Consider the following 14704-nt stretch of genomic DNA (forward strand, 5'->3'; position numbering starts at 1 on the left):
TGTAGTTATCAGCATATATATATATATATATATATATATATATATATATATATATATATATATATATATATATATATATATATATATATATATATATATATATATAACGCCATGGTGAGTTCCCTTCTCACCTCCATCCTTAGTGCGAGATCTCCTACATAGCCTATGCTACAACATCTTTACATTTATACCCCCTAACAAAGTGCAAGCCCTTCTAGCCTTGAAATGCAGGAACCTGTTCCCACACGGCGTGTTGGTGGATGCATGAATTGTAGTTGCAGGTCCACGGGCATCAGGTCTGGGCCGTCACTCTGCTGCGGACACGAGTGGGGAAGAGTTGTTGTTGGAAGGACACTCTAGTAGCTTTGTTGTTGGTGACACTATGGCGGAGGTGGATGGGGTGGGTGGGTCTCGCCTAACTTGGCCTGACTTCGTGGTCATCACTGTCTATTTCCTTTGTGTGCTGATTGTCGGAATCTGGGTAAGTACTTTTGGCAACATAGATAAGAAGAGGAATACACAAAAAAAAAAACATCCCTTATTCATCAAAAGGTAAAACCAGAAACATTTAAGAGTTTAAGCTGACCTTCAAATATCCCGTAAGACTGCTGTTAGATCAATGATATACACTTACAGTATTCGTAAAAAAGAAATGTTTAGCTGAAATATTTTTTTTAATGTTAGGTTTACTGCTGTTTTCGCGATAAATAATGAGGTTTTTTCTAATCTTGAGAAACTCGTATAATTTTTTATTACAAACATCGAATAATGTTTTCATTGTAGAGTAAAAATACAAGTCACAAAACCGAAAACCCATGTTTAAGTCGGTCTATCAAGAACCTTGATCCAAAGGCAAGAAGTTAATACAGAAGATATTAAATAGTGCAAAACCATCGCTAGTGATCGTAATATAACAAAAAGTTCATTAGTACGAGATAAATTCCTAACTGTAAAATGCCTGAATAAATACTGTAATTTAGGATCATAAAAAACTCCAAAGCATTAAACTACAAAATTACCTTAGTAAATAATTCAAAAGTAGAAGAGTTGGACAGATGTTTCGTGTGTTTATTGCAACAAGCCTCTGTATATATATATATATATATATATATATATATATATATATATATATATATATATATATATATATATATATATATATATATATAAACATATTCCATGCATAGTGCATTATGTTAAGTTCCCTTGAGCTTCTGCCCCAGACTGAAAACACCTACGCTCTGACGCTGAATTACAAACACCTTTAAAACAAAAGATAAATTAATATTTCCATGTAGATTCGAATTTAGTTACTAGTAATATAGTACGTCGTCGAACCAGCATTTTAGTGATTATACGAGTCGTCTGCTAGTTCCTGTAACAGCGTAGCGAAATTGGTGAATGCCGAGGCGTGAAGTGTATACGGAATGTGGGAAGGGTGTGGGAGGGAAGTCGATGGTGGTGGACCTCACCAGTCCCACACCACCGTTATAAGGCCACTTCATACTTTTTTTTGTTTATTTTTGTCACCTGTGTTACCACGCTCTACGGTTACCGACTCACGAAATGGTAGAATATAAATGCACTAATAAGTTTTATGTTTTGTCAAGCAAACAACAGGGAACAACTCTGTATGGTATATTATACTTGCCTGAATCAACATACCGTCGAAGGGGTTACTTACCAGAATGGGTTTACTGAAAAAAGAAAGAAAGACAGAATATGTTAGGGTTTGGTGCGCTCCAGCACAGCTTTGGAGGCGAGGTACAGTAACCTTGAGAAGGGAAGTCGAGGTCAGACTCAAGGAAACTTTTCATAAGCGGATGCGCAGGTAACCCCTCTAGACTGAATAACAAATCTTAAAGCCACCAAAATATCTATATTCGATAGTTCTTTTTTAAATATTTGCAAAAACTTTACGTGTACCTGTACATACATAAATATCATAAGGCCAAATGTCTATCTTTTTAAACAGCAGGCTTAGTAAATGTCCCTTTTTCTTAAACTGTTACAATACTTGCAGCTGTTTCAATTTAATCTATTTTAATAACAATGGACGTTAATTTACCGGTATTGAACTTCTACAACTGAAAATTAATTCAGTTTAAGTTTATACTTCCCCGGTAGACCTAAGGCAGCTGTTAAAACATTTTGTTGCCAAGGTGAGGGGCAAATTGTGGGATAACGTCCGTTCCACAGCCTGCCTTTACAAATAGAATGTACAAAACCGACCTTAGTGTATAAGTACTCCGACACCATACTGTACATACTCGACACAAAGAGCAAACACCCCTTCGTTAGTTTAGATGTATTTAGCTTTGGTTAAGTTAGATAATTCATGTTTAATGTATTTTCAGAATTGTACTTATTTATTATACCTTTACAAGTGGATATTACTGTACTTATTAGTGAGGCGTCTACTAAGGCATGTTTTCGGGTTTACTAATACTGCATATCCAAGGACGTACTATACAGTTCTGAACCGATTATGTGGGTAAGTATAGTAGATCATGAGGATGGTTAAGCTTAACACTAGTGAGATAAACTATTTTACCACGAACAGTGAAGTGTTATTTATTATTATTTTAATACTTATTTTTATCTTGCTACTTTATTAATTATGATCTGTTTTTAAGTTTCTTATTTAACTTCCTCGTGAATGGTAAAAGGTTTGCCTGGATAACACTGGTGGAGCAAGAGCTACAGTAACTCCACAACAGAGGTGGAAAAAGCTCAACTTTCACAACAGTGAAGTCCTACTTTCACGGTAGTGGTGGAGAAAGTTTAGCCTCCTGGTAATTAGGAAAGTTATAAAACAAAATTTGGCAAAACAAGTAAAATCCTTCATAATTCACCAGCAAAAGAGTAAACAAACAGATATTTCTCCAACAGTCGTCGAGAAAGAATAAGAAAGACAGCATCTCCAGTTACTTCCTCGCCTCCCGCAACTTACACTGGATACCTGTAAGTATGTTGTGTAAATCATGTGTGTCCAAGATCCAATGAGTATAAGCTTTGCTCACGCCCAAGTGTGGGACTGCGCTTAGGGTGGGAATACTGACATCGCAGCGCATGTTTTAAATGGTTCATGGAGACAGTGACCACATAAAAACGTGTTAAATGTTTTCTTGCCTTTTGCCATCATGTGTGACCCAATGAAAATTAAATACAGAGGTGAGGTCACACTTATACCAATTATTTCAAGCTATATGAGGCAGTGGAATGCATACAATACCTGAGAGTAGGTACCAAACTTCACAGTTGAGGAAGTGAAGGCGTCAAGTGCAGTGCAGGGTACATTGCAAATCCTCATTGAACTATGTCAATAATTGCCCAGTGCAAAAGAGGTGTTTCATACGCTGATAAGCAAACCTTGTACTCATTGGACCTTCTGTGTCTTTAAACTAACCAGCCTCCCGTTTCTTTCTAGTAAGATGACACATTTTGCGAGTAATTTGGTGTTCTATTGATATATGTATTTCAATAAGTTATTCAGAAAATTATGTACTGAAATAATTTCAACAAAACTTTGCACACTCGGAAAGTTAAATATATGTTGGATTAGCTCTAATAAAACCTTTTACAGCTCGGCCTATTAAGGTTGCTCCCCCGTTCATGATGTTGTCATATAGGGTGGCGCTATTTCTTATAGGAGTAACCTGTAATCCTTCTTTCAGGTGGGCGCTTCACTGTTCGCCAGCAACATCGGTTCGGGTCATTTTATCGGGCTGGCAGGAGCAGGAGCAGCTTCTGGTCTTGCAGCACACGGCTACGAACAAGCGGTAAGTTAAGTTAGAGGTGATAATTATTAGACAAGTAGTTTCTATCCTGTAGTTACTGCGAGTTACTGTTGCTGAGATGGTTCTCGTACCTGAGAGGTCTCCTGTAGCTACGCTCTCTTGTCAACTTGCAGGCTATCTACGGGTTGCTGATGTTAGGGTGGTTGTTCGTGCCCGTATACATGAGCAGTGGCGTGTATACCATGCCAGAGTACCTCAGGCTGAGGTTTGGCGGCCAAAGAATCCGGGTCTACCTCTCCTGCCTCTCTCTCACACTCTACATTTTCACCAAGATTGCAGTAAGTTAACTAACGCTCACAGAGATTATATATAAATACATACTGTATATATGTAGGAGGGGGGGGGGGCATGGCTGTTATGTATATTTTACCATAACAAGACTTACCTATATATTATATTTTGTCATGGCTATAGGCTGACCTATACGCCGGGGCGCTGTTTATCCAGCTGGCTCTCAACAAGAGTTCAGACGAGTGGTTGTACATCAGCGTATTCTTCCTGCTGGGGGTGGCGGCAGTGTTCACCATTGTGGGCGGCCTCACCACTGTCGTCTACACTGATCTGGTGCAGATGGTACTTATGGTGATGGGATCCTTAGTCCTCATGGTTAAATGTGAGTTAATGGTATTGTGTGAATTACTTTAATTAGATCATCCCTGTGGCATATCAGCGTATTAAACTTTTATTCCTTGACATACTGCTCATACTATCGAGCTGTTTGGCATATATAAGTAACTTAGCAGCAAGCACTTAGTGATACTTTCGCCTGATGCAGCTTTTCACGCGGTGGGCGGCTACTACAGCTTAGTAGAACGTTTTCCATACGCCAAGGCCTCCATCAGGGCCATGGGCGTCAATAACAAGTCCTGTGGCGAGGTTCCCCCTGACTACATGAGTCTACTGAGGACACTGGACCCCTCCAAGAGTGAATATCCCTGGGTTGGGATGACCTTTGGCATGGCGTCCATACAGGTCTGGTACTGGTGCACTGATCAGGTGAGCACAGTACAGTAGTAGGATTATTATACCTCTCAGTGGCGGCCATTTTTTTAATGGGTGAAGACGTAAAAATGGGTTTTAATTAACTACTAAAGAAACTTGAAAATCTTGTCCCTATTTTTTCACTGTTTAGCATACTGTACTTCGTCCCCTCTTCCACCATTCCGTCTTCAGGTGTCTCGCGAAGTGCGGGGCGATGTAGAGGACAAGTACACACAGTACTTGTTCATATTCTCAGTTTACACGCACAATATACCATGTGAATCTTTAATCTCCACATAGTGGAGATTAAAGTGCTTCATATTTAAAAACAACTCTTAAGTGGGGCAAATTTATATCCCTCCCCCGACAGGAATTGCGTAGCTTATACTACAGGTGGTCAAGGGGCGACTTAATTGAAGTTTATAAACAACTCAGAGGGCATTACTCAGTCGAGGGTTCATACCTGGAGCTGGGGGACGTGCCCCACTAGCCTAGCAGGGCGGGTGGTCACAGCTTATGGTTGAAGAAGCCACAAGTTCGGAAAATTGTCAAGGCAAGCTTTTTCTGAGTTTGTAAACTTTTTCTGAGTTTGTAAACTCTTGGCACACTCTGCCAGAGAGTGTGACAGCACCGAGAGTGAGCTCATTCAAGACCAGACTTGACCAACACTGGCGCAGGTGCAGATACATTCTGGAGCCAGTTTCTGCCCAGTACTTGCCAATGACGACATGCAGCCTGTCTGGCATTAAGGATCTGTTTGGTGGGGTTCTTGGCCAGCCAGATATTTGCCTCAGCCCAGCCAGCCATTCACCTCAGCCAGTTAGTCATTCACCTAAACCAGCCAGCCGTTCACTTCAGCTAGTCAGCCGTAAACCTCAAGCCAGCCTCAGAGAGCCAAACAATCTAAAATAAATAACAAACCCTTCCCCGCATCCACACACTCTCCCTCCCATCCACCCACCCTTCCACCCACCCCCTCCTCCCATCCCCACACCCTACTGTACCTCCCATCCACACACCCTACCTCCAACCCCACACCCTTCCTCCCATCTACACACCCTAGAAAGAAAAATAAATTAATATTTGATGATTTTGATATTTTTCATGAGCAAAGAGCGAGTCATCAGTCGAACATTAACTCACGTCTCACGGCCTAAAACCCCAAATAATAATAATAATAATAATAATAATAATAATAATAATAATAATATTTATAATAATAATAATAGTAATAATAATAATAGTTGTCATGGGTTGCGTTAGGCTTACCCACGCAACCAACTCCAAAGCTTGTTTTACCAGAGATAAGACGCCCGGCGAGGCATAACTGGGACATGTATTTTTCAATTAGTGTATGTCAGCCAGCCTTTAGGGGGGTGGGCAGTGAAACAGTGTTGTACTGTTCATCGCTTCACACCCAAAAACCTCATTTTAAGTAGTACCCCCTGAGCCATGGGTTAGTTAAGACGTCGTCTCCATCCTCTCCCTCCTGAAAGGGGGCGGGACACCACACCACACAGAGTCCTCCACCGCCACTCCATCCTGTGAACCGTCGTCGACACAAGACTAAGGGTTTTAACCTAGGTTGTTATCCCCGTGGAAATATCACGTGTGGATGCCTGGTTGCGACAAGAGCAATCCAGGCTGGCCTATCAAACCTACAGTAAATGGTTAATTAATTCACGCTTACAGAGTTCTCCTGCACGACACCCGTCTACAGTGACCGTGATCGACACGAGACTAAGTGTGTTAACCTAGGTTTGTTATCCCCGTGGAAATATCACGTGTGGAAGCCTGGTTGCGACAAAAGCAATCCAGGCTGGTCTATTGCACCTAATGGTTAATTCAAGTCACGCTTACCAGTTCTACTTGCCGCGACAACCGTCCAGTGACTGTCAGTGACGCGAGACTATGTGTGGTAACCCAAGAGTACCTTTTTGTTGTTATGGCCGTGGGAAGAAGTTCTTGTGATGAAGCCTGGTTGCAACAAAAGCAATCCAGGCTGGCAGTAAATGTATCACTTGAAGAATTAAGGCTCTGTTAAGTCATACCACAGTAGAGTAATCACATGTGTCCCCAAGTTGGAAATTCCCTGTTTTAGAAGATTAATTTTATTACAGCGTGAACGTGAGTAAATCATATATCCATGCAAATTGTAAATCATTGTATGGAAGCTTGACAAATAAATGTAAGTGCAATTATCTGCCCGTATCTGTGATCCTATCTTATTATTACTAAAGGTAATGACTGATTGGTTATGACATAGTATAACCAATAACTTAGATGGATGTTGAAAATTAAATGAATTCATTAAATCATCATTTATCAAGTATAAATCATGGAATGTCGAGTGGTGGAGTGAACTTCTACGTAGATACGCCATAATCTCCTGTAAGTAACCAGTGTGAAGGTATCGAACTCTACGGTAAGAAATAAGAAATACGACATATTATTATCTTTATATAATATAATCCACTCCTACTACCACCGATTCATACTAAAACCATGACAATTGGAGCCCGAACAGGGACACAGACCGCGGATAATTGCACTCTTGTCAGCAGTTTGTGCAAACGCATATATTGTACTACGAAATGATTACTAGTACATTTGAGGGGACTCTAAGAAATTTTGAATGTGAAGTTAAAGGTGGAAAATAAAGAAACAGAAGAGGACTTGTGATGTTTGCCAGAACCAGCGACGGAGGGCGAGTTCTACCTGCACCCCTGTGGCCTCTCACAGTGATCCCCGAACCCTTGAGAGGGTGGCGGCGAATACTGTGGTCAGCAAACCCAGTTCCACATCAGCCAGCTGATTCAGTACGAGGCGGTGGACTGCACACCCAAGGGTGAGTGACGGGAAGAGTACCTCTACACCTTTGGGGGTCCTCATCAACGGAGGGACCCAGTTCCACCTCAGCCTCCTGATTCACTACGAGGCGGTGGACAGTGAATCCAAGGGTGAGTGATGGACAGATTTACATCCTCATCTTGGTGGACTTCAGCGTGAGGCGGTGGACAGTTCCAGGACTCTACGCTGTGGTTATTAGCAGTTGAGTGAAGGTAAGGTGATAACAAGTTGTGTTGTTGTACTGTGGGGTCCAGGGAGGAGGAGGCGGTAGGGTAGCTCTCCGCCGTGTGTACTGGAGTTGTGGATGCCGTGGCTCGGACAGAAAATACTGCTATTAGGATGGCTATTAACCTAAGCTAGTATGTGGCTAGATAGATAGTGCTGCTATTAAGATGGCTATTAACCAAAGTTAGCATGTGGATAGACAGATAATACTGCTATTAAGATGGCTACTAACCTAAGCTAATATGTGGACATATGAATAAAATCTTAGAATTAGTATCGGTATATTGTTGTTGCAGTGCTGGGTACCTATCCACCTGTACTGGGACCTTGATTTTGTATGAATTTATTGAGTAAAAATCATACATACACTCATACATACATACATACATACATGCATACATGAGGGTTATCGGCCTGGTTATGTCACGTTAAACACCTTGTTCAGTTGAAGTTTTTGTTAGGGTAAGAGTGGTAGGTATCGCCACCGGGGCCCATATGCTGCGTCACTTGAATCAATTCAATTTCAATTGTTTATTCCTTGATAGAGGAAGCGGGATCCTAGTGCCGTCACTAGGTATCCCTGTTCAATAACACCAGAAGCATCTGGCAAGTGTCACAAGTATATACAGTATAAATATTATAAAGGGGCTTACTAAAGCCTAAGGAAGGAAGGACACTCCTTTAACACATAATCAATGTTATTTACAAAATATCTGGCCAGTATGGGGATGATCATCGTGTCTCCGTCAGGGGGTCGTGGAGTGGTGGTCCAGCAGGCGTCACGGAAGCGTTGTGTGTGGGGACATCTTAGGAGGTAGTGGATAAGGGTGCGGCTGTCGGGTCTTCTGCATAATGCACAAGAGCGTTGCTCAGGGGATGCGGGGATACCAATCTCCCAAGCAAAGTCATACCCAATGATGATACGGGCAGCAATCACGTCCCCTTTCCGCGACCCTTTCCCGTAGACATACGAGAGGTCAGGAAGTTTACGGAGGACATCGTACCAGGTGGGCGGGGAGTCCAGGGGGATGGCTGCTTCCCGAGCTTCTCTCTGTTTGCGGCGAATTTGGGTCCTAATCTGTAAAAGTGTTCGAGGAACAACGTAGTCAGGTGTGGCCTTGTTGCAGCCAGTCTTGGCAAGGCCATCTGCTGCCTCATTCCCCAAGATACCGACATGACTGGGTATCCATAGGAATGTCACAGGACGGCCTGCATCCTGAAGTGTGGATGTTAACCCTCGTATTCGGAGGATGAGGTCCTTATTTTCCCCTGATCCAAATGCGATCCCGTCGAGAGCAGACCTGGAATCGCAGCAGACAAGCAAGGGGCAGAAACCATCTGCTTCTTCCTCAGCGAGAAGGGCAGCAAGGAGGGCTATTAGTTCCGCCTGAGTGGAGGATGCCCCGTCAGAAACTCTGAGAGACAGTTTGATAGGCTCAGGGGCATCAGGACGGGAGGTGTAGACACCAGCCCCGGCCCAACCTATAGCGGGGTCAACAGAACCATCAGTGTAGAGGACGACCCTACCTGGGGACCAGTGGGCGATCCTGGAGAGGTGGTATTTGCAGAGAATAACAGGGTTCACGTAGGATTTCGGGAGCGGTCCACCGAGGGCAATCACTTCAGGAGAAAATCCAGCCAGGGAGGAGACGAACCAAGAGCAGGGGTTCACTTGGATCTTGGGTTGTATATCGTAACGTGGGTATTTCTCTCCCATAAGTCCAGGGTTCGAATCGCCTCTGGTTTAAATGTATGTCTGACGTAGCACGATTTCCGGTTTTCACCTGCACCAACATTGGATAAACTAACCACCCAGATGGCTTGTGTCCCGATATCAGGTGTTCTTATATATGGTAAACAAAAATACTCGGCCTTTGGATACGCCCCTGGTAACTACGCCACTATCATCTACGCGTGTATTATTATTTTATATTTAGCCTTTCATCCAGAGGTTTGCTACTGAGGGAATTAGTATGACTGAACATTCATAAATAGTAAATGAGGAACTTTGAGGTAGGTTATTATTGCACTGGGACGAAGCCATAATGTGGGGTGAAATGAAACCTAACCTAACCTCACCCCTGTAAATCAAACTAAGTGTGTGTGTAGTGATGATGAATTGTCTTATAATAACTGGGGATCATTCAGCAGCATCAATCATCCCCATTATTCATCATCACCATCATTATCATCATCTTTCATTATTTATCATCATTCATCATCATCGTCATCACATATATGCCATCATTATCGTCATCATTCATTATTTATCATCATTCATCATCATCGTCGTCATCACATATACTCCATCATTATCGTCATCATCATCATCATCATCATCTATCATCAAACACACCACACATTACCACACACACCACACATTACCACCCCTGAGCCCTCTCCCCGCCCGCCTAGACTACCAGCAGTGTCAGTTGGTACAAATCTGTGGTTATTTCGGTTCGTTTACGCCATTTTGTAGATTTTCTCATAAAAATAAATATATCGTAATATACCAAATAAAAATCTTTGTTTGGCACATGCAATAAATTCTGATTATCTACATGACATTACGTGTAATTTATTCAGAATGTATTCATCATGCAGAACCTCTACCTATGGGAATATGTCAACCTGTCGTTTGTATCATGAGTTCTGAGTGGCTGGTAACCACAAAGGAAGCGCTGAATCAGAAGTCGAACTTGGAGCCACATTTCTCTGAACCATCTGTGATTTTTGTTGATCAGCTGAATAAAAAACGTTTCCCATTATTTCCTGCAGAAGCAACTCAGTTTTTCTGTTAGTGAGCATTTACATGTAATATCCGGTCCTTATCATTACAAGAGCGTCGGTTAGATGGAAGGTCGATCGGGTGGTTCAGTGTCTGGGAGTCGAGCTCTCAGTTGTCACTTTGGAAGGTATCAGTACTTTCTTATGGTGTCAAATTAAGCAAAACAAATATGGCCACGCCAGCCATCCGATTAAGTGTTATTTCTAAGGTTCACAAGTGACGCTTTATATCATGTGCTTCAACACCACAAGAGCGTGTAGTGGAATTCTCCCCTACAAACGCTGTTTGTCGCTGCCTAGCCGACCCCACCAATTCCCCAGTGTATGCCTCGTGGTCTAGGTCAACCAGCGCCGCCATACACCACGGAGCGGGGGTCAACTGCTAAGCCACGCCTACCCCCGCTATTTAAGACCTGACCTCGTGGTGATCTCTCTCTTTCAACCTACACCAACCAGCCAGCAACACCTCCCTCCTCCGCCTGCCTGGCGGTCCTCTCTCCCGCTGGCGAGCATGGCGACCCACAAGCTGTCCTTCTCTGAGCGTCCTCACCAACCAGCTCTCTACATCACGCTTGTAACCATGCTGCCTTCCCAGCACCAAGCTGCATTGTACATCCAATACAACATGCATATAGAGAGCACATTGTGAGTTTCCTTTCTCCATCCCATCCTGAGTGTGAACCAAACAATCTCATACCCTGGCTGCCGGCGTTCAGCATTTCGGAGATGGTTCAGTGTGTGGTGGAGATGTGGATGAACTTTAGACCAGGGACAGCCAGACGTGGAGGGAGGGAGCCGGCCAGTAGTGAGACAATCGAGGCGATTAGTGGGTGTGTGACGGAAGTTAACGTTTACAAAATGCTCCTAAATTAATACATCCAGTTGTCAAGGATTATAAAATACAGACGCCATCAGGTGTGTGTTGGTGTTGAAAAATATAAGGTATGTCGCTGTGTATATTTCCCTTACAACATATTTCTCTCTCCAATCTACGTCAATTCGATAGCCCATTAATTGTATAGAAATGTTGATGACTGGGATTTAATTATACCTAATGATCTTGACAGCTTCACTGGGGTAGAAATCCATTTCAACGTGATTTGGTTGTAGGAGTTTAAGGTTAGGTACCAGAACAAGGCGACCACCCACGCTGATTAACCCGACCTACTCCCCAAGACCATTATTCGGTTTAGCATTTATACGGAGTCCTTTAACACGGCTTTAGAGGATTATGAACATTAGATTAACACCTAATCGTGTCCATGATCAAACCTTATAAGTGGTTGTTCCCAGTCGCGAATAAAAGAGGCGTGCAAATCTAATTTCCAAAAGTACTCAAATACTTAGTACCCAAAAGAAAGAAGAATTAGGTAAAATCTTAATCTATCATATGTTTTACATCACAAACCTGATTGATAATGTTTTCATTGAAATGTAGTCAAAATAATGAAATAATAAACAGCGAAAAACGCTAAATTCCAAAGAGTCACCTATCCAAAATGGAGATATAATTACCGATGTTTCTGTTACTTTGGGGTATTTAACATAGCTGTATGATTTACTTTTCGTTAGGTAAGGTTAGGTTAGGTTAGTGCATCACGATGGACCTGAGTTATCTCCCTTGTTCACAAACTCTTTGGAATTTAGCGTTCACCAATACTGAAAGTTTTTCGCTGTTTATTATTTCATCTTACAAATTATTTTTACAAAATTGCACTAAAAATATTATTAAACATGTTTTGTGTATGTATAACAGATATTCGTTAAGATTTTACCCTTATTTGCTATACTTTTGGGTTATTCGTGGCTCCCTTAATAGAGATGTCTTAACTGTGTACATTATGCCTTCAGTCTTCATTGGTGTATTCATAAGTGTTCTAAGGGGTCTATGTTTGTCGGGAACAAAATGTAAACAGCACTTTTAGGCTAAAACGTATGTAACAATATAAGCAACTAACCACTCAGCGCAGCCAAACTCAGCTCGACATTAGCCATCACATGAAGATTAGGCACCCAATCAGATTTTACTTGTTATACACAGAAGTGCCACTTTTGGTAGGAGGGAGGGAGGGGGGTGTTAGGGTAGTTAATCTTCAGGTGATATAAGATGGGCTGCTGCCATATCTTCGTGATTTCATAATTTTATCTTGTTTAAACCAAACACGATTTCTATGAGCGTTTTAAATCCCAGTGTAAGAGGCGGTGTTACCTTGTTCACCTGACAGTCAAATATTGTAGCCAGGAACAATCAGATCCATCTTGAGTACATCAGTTGGTCACTGTGGAGGTGAATGTAGGGGAGTTATAGCGCTCCAAAGACCCAGTACAAAGCAGCAACCTGTTCGCCACACCACCCTGTTTGTGAACCAGTTCCTTCCTTTACTCCCTCCTAAACCTAAACTTATCCAATTTAAACTGTTGCTACTTTGAGGTCTCATCCTGCTCGGATATGATAAGAACTTTATCTATATCTCCTCTATTGATTCCTTTCACCCACTTAAATAATACTGAAGAATGTACCACAATCACTACCATCATAATCATTTGCCAATAATCACTTCACTATCACCAAAATCACTACCAATCGCTTCACCACCATCACCACAATCATTTCACCATCACCACAATCTTCATCATCACCAAAATCACAACACTATCACCACAATCACAATCACTTCAATTGTGTCTTATAAAAACTAACCCACAATATAGAAATATTGCCCATGCGTTTAGTATCTTAACCGCGGCTCATAGGCTAGTTACCGCGGGTGATGTAATTATATAAACATAATGTTTGTAGCCCACATTAATATAAGTATTACGGTCTGTCTGACGGGCTAATACATTATTATAATGTACCTTCCATTTCTATATTTATCATTTTTTTAAGTTGTTGTTCAGGTTTTAATCACCAGTAATTAGATATTTATAATAACGTAGATATGAGGATAAATATTGAAAAATACGAGGGTGGAAATCACATTTACTTTTAATATTTACCAACACAGGTCATACAGAATATCAATAGCCTGTCCAATGGCCTCCCTTTTATATAGCCCCCTAGAGCCTTCTTGGGACTGAGACACAAGGTTACATAGGTGGTTGGTTCCTCACAAACTGCTCACACCCGTCCTGGGTGTGTAGGAGGAGTCGGGACCAGTGTTTAGCTTGTCTTCAGGTTCCCACGCGTTCACTATCTGGGGCCAAATGGTCTCTATAGGGTTGAGGTCTGGGTAGTACTCACAAACAGTCATAGTAATCGCTTAACACAAGCAATGGCCCTATACAATATTATATTTGTGATATTAAATGTTTCAATAAAAAATACAACATTATTATTCTATTGGGTAAAGGAAAAGTTACATTGTTTAACTGAAAGAAACTTATTGAATATGGACCTGGAGATTTAGATGGCCAGTCCAAGAGGTCAATTTCATTCGACCTTTCCTCTGACCAGCGTTTCATCTCTCGTGCCGTGTGATCAGGGCAGTTATCAAAGAAGTGAACAATATTCATTAAACATAATTTGTTAGCACTTGTATCATGAATTGGCGCCTTCATATAGGTGAAAATGTGCGACTTAGAAAAATAAAATAGGCGAGTGTGGAGGCACGGATGGTGGGCAGCCTCCAGCAGCTCCAGGTAAACGTCAGAGATGATGATGGGTAATGTAAACTGTTGTACACTGAAGAGGAAAAATAAGAGATAACTGTATTATATACTGATGGAAAAAAGAACAAAATATTGGTATTGAGGGAAAGGTGTTTGTTGATCAAGTAACCCAAATTAAGGAGCACATTTCAGTATTAATAGTATGGATAGATCTACGTAGTATTAGTTAAGGGCTGCAAATTGGTGCCATCTTTTACTGTAATAATACAAGACTAATACCATATGTTGGAGTTTGATAAACTTTGTATAGGAGCAACTTTTCTAGATTATTACAAATTCTAAATTGCAATTTAAAATATATATGCCCTTTTTGACCCGATCTAATGTTGACACTGGTGTATATACTATTCAACACAGTATGGTGGCTCACTGGCAAAGTACCTGTTGTG

The 14704-nt window shown here is 41.6% G+C and overlaps 1 protein-coding gene across 1 annotated transcript; it reads left to right on the forward strand.

Moving 5' to 3' along the window:
• Nucleotides 1-258: 258 nt before the first annotated feature.
• LOC121861609 (sodium/glucose cotransporter 5-like) lies at nt 259-5200 on the forward strand. Its single transcript, XM_042359483.1, has 6 exons — nt 259-481; nt 2893-2964; nt 3678-3782; nt 3914-4078; nt 4215-4413; nt 4576-5200. Exons 1-6 carry the CDS (start codon nt 383-385, stop codon nt 4812-4814), a joined length of 879 nt encoding a protein of 292 aa, XP_042215417.1. The 5' UTR covers nt 259-382; the 3' UTR covers nt 4815-5200.
• Nucleotides 5201-14704: the final 9504 nt, after the last annotated feature.

Source organism: Homarus americanus, unplaced genomic scaffold (assembly GCF_018991925.1).
Source record: "Homarus americanus isolate GMGI-L3 unplaced genomic scaffold, GMGI_Hamer_2.0 scaffold40248, whole genome shotgun sequence".
In the NCBI taxonomy this organism is placed as follows: Eukaryota; Metazoa; Arthropoda; class Malacostraca; order Decapoda; family Nephropidae; genus Homarus; species Homarus americanus.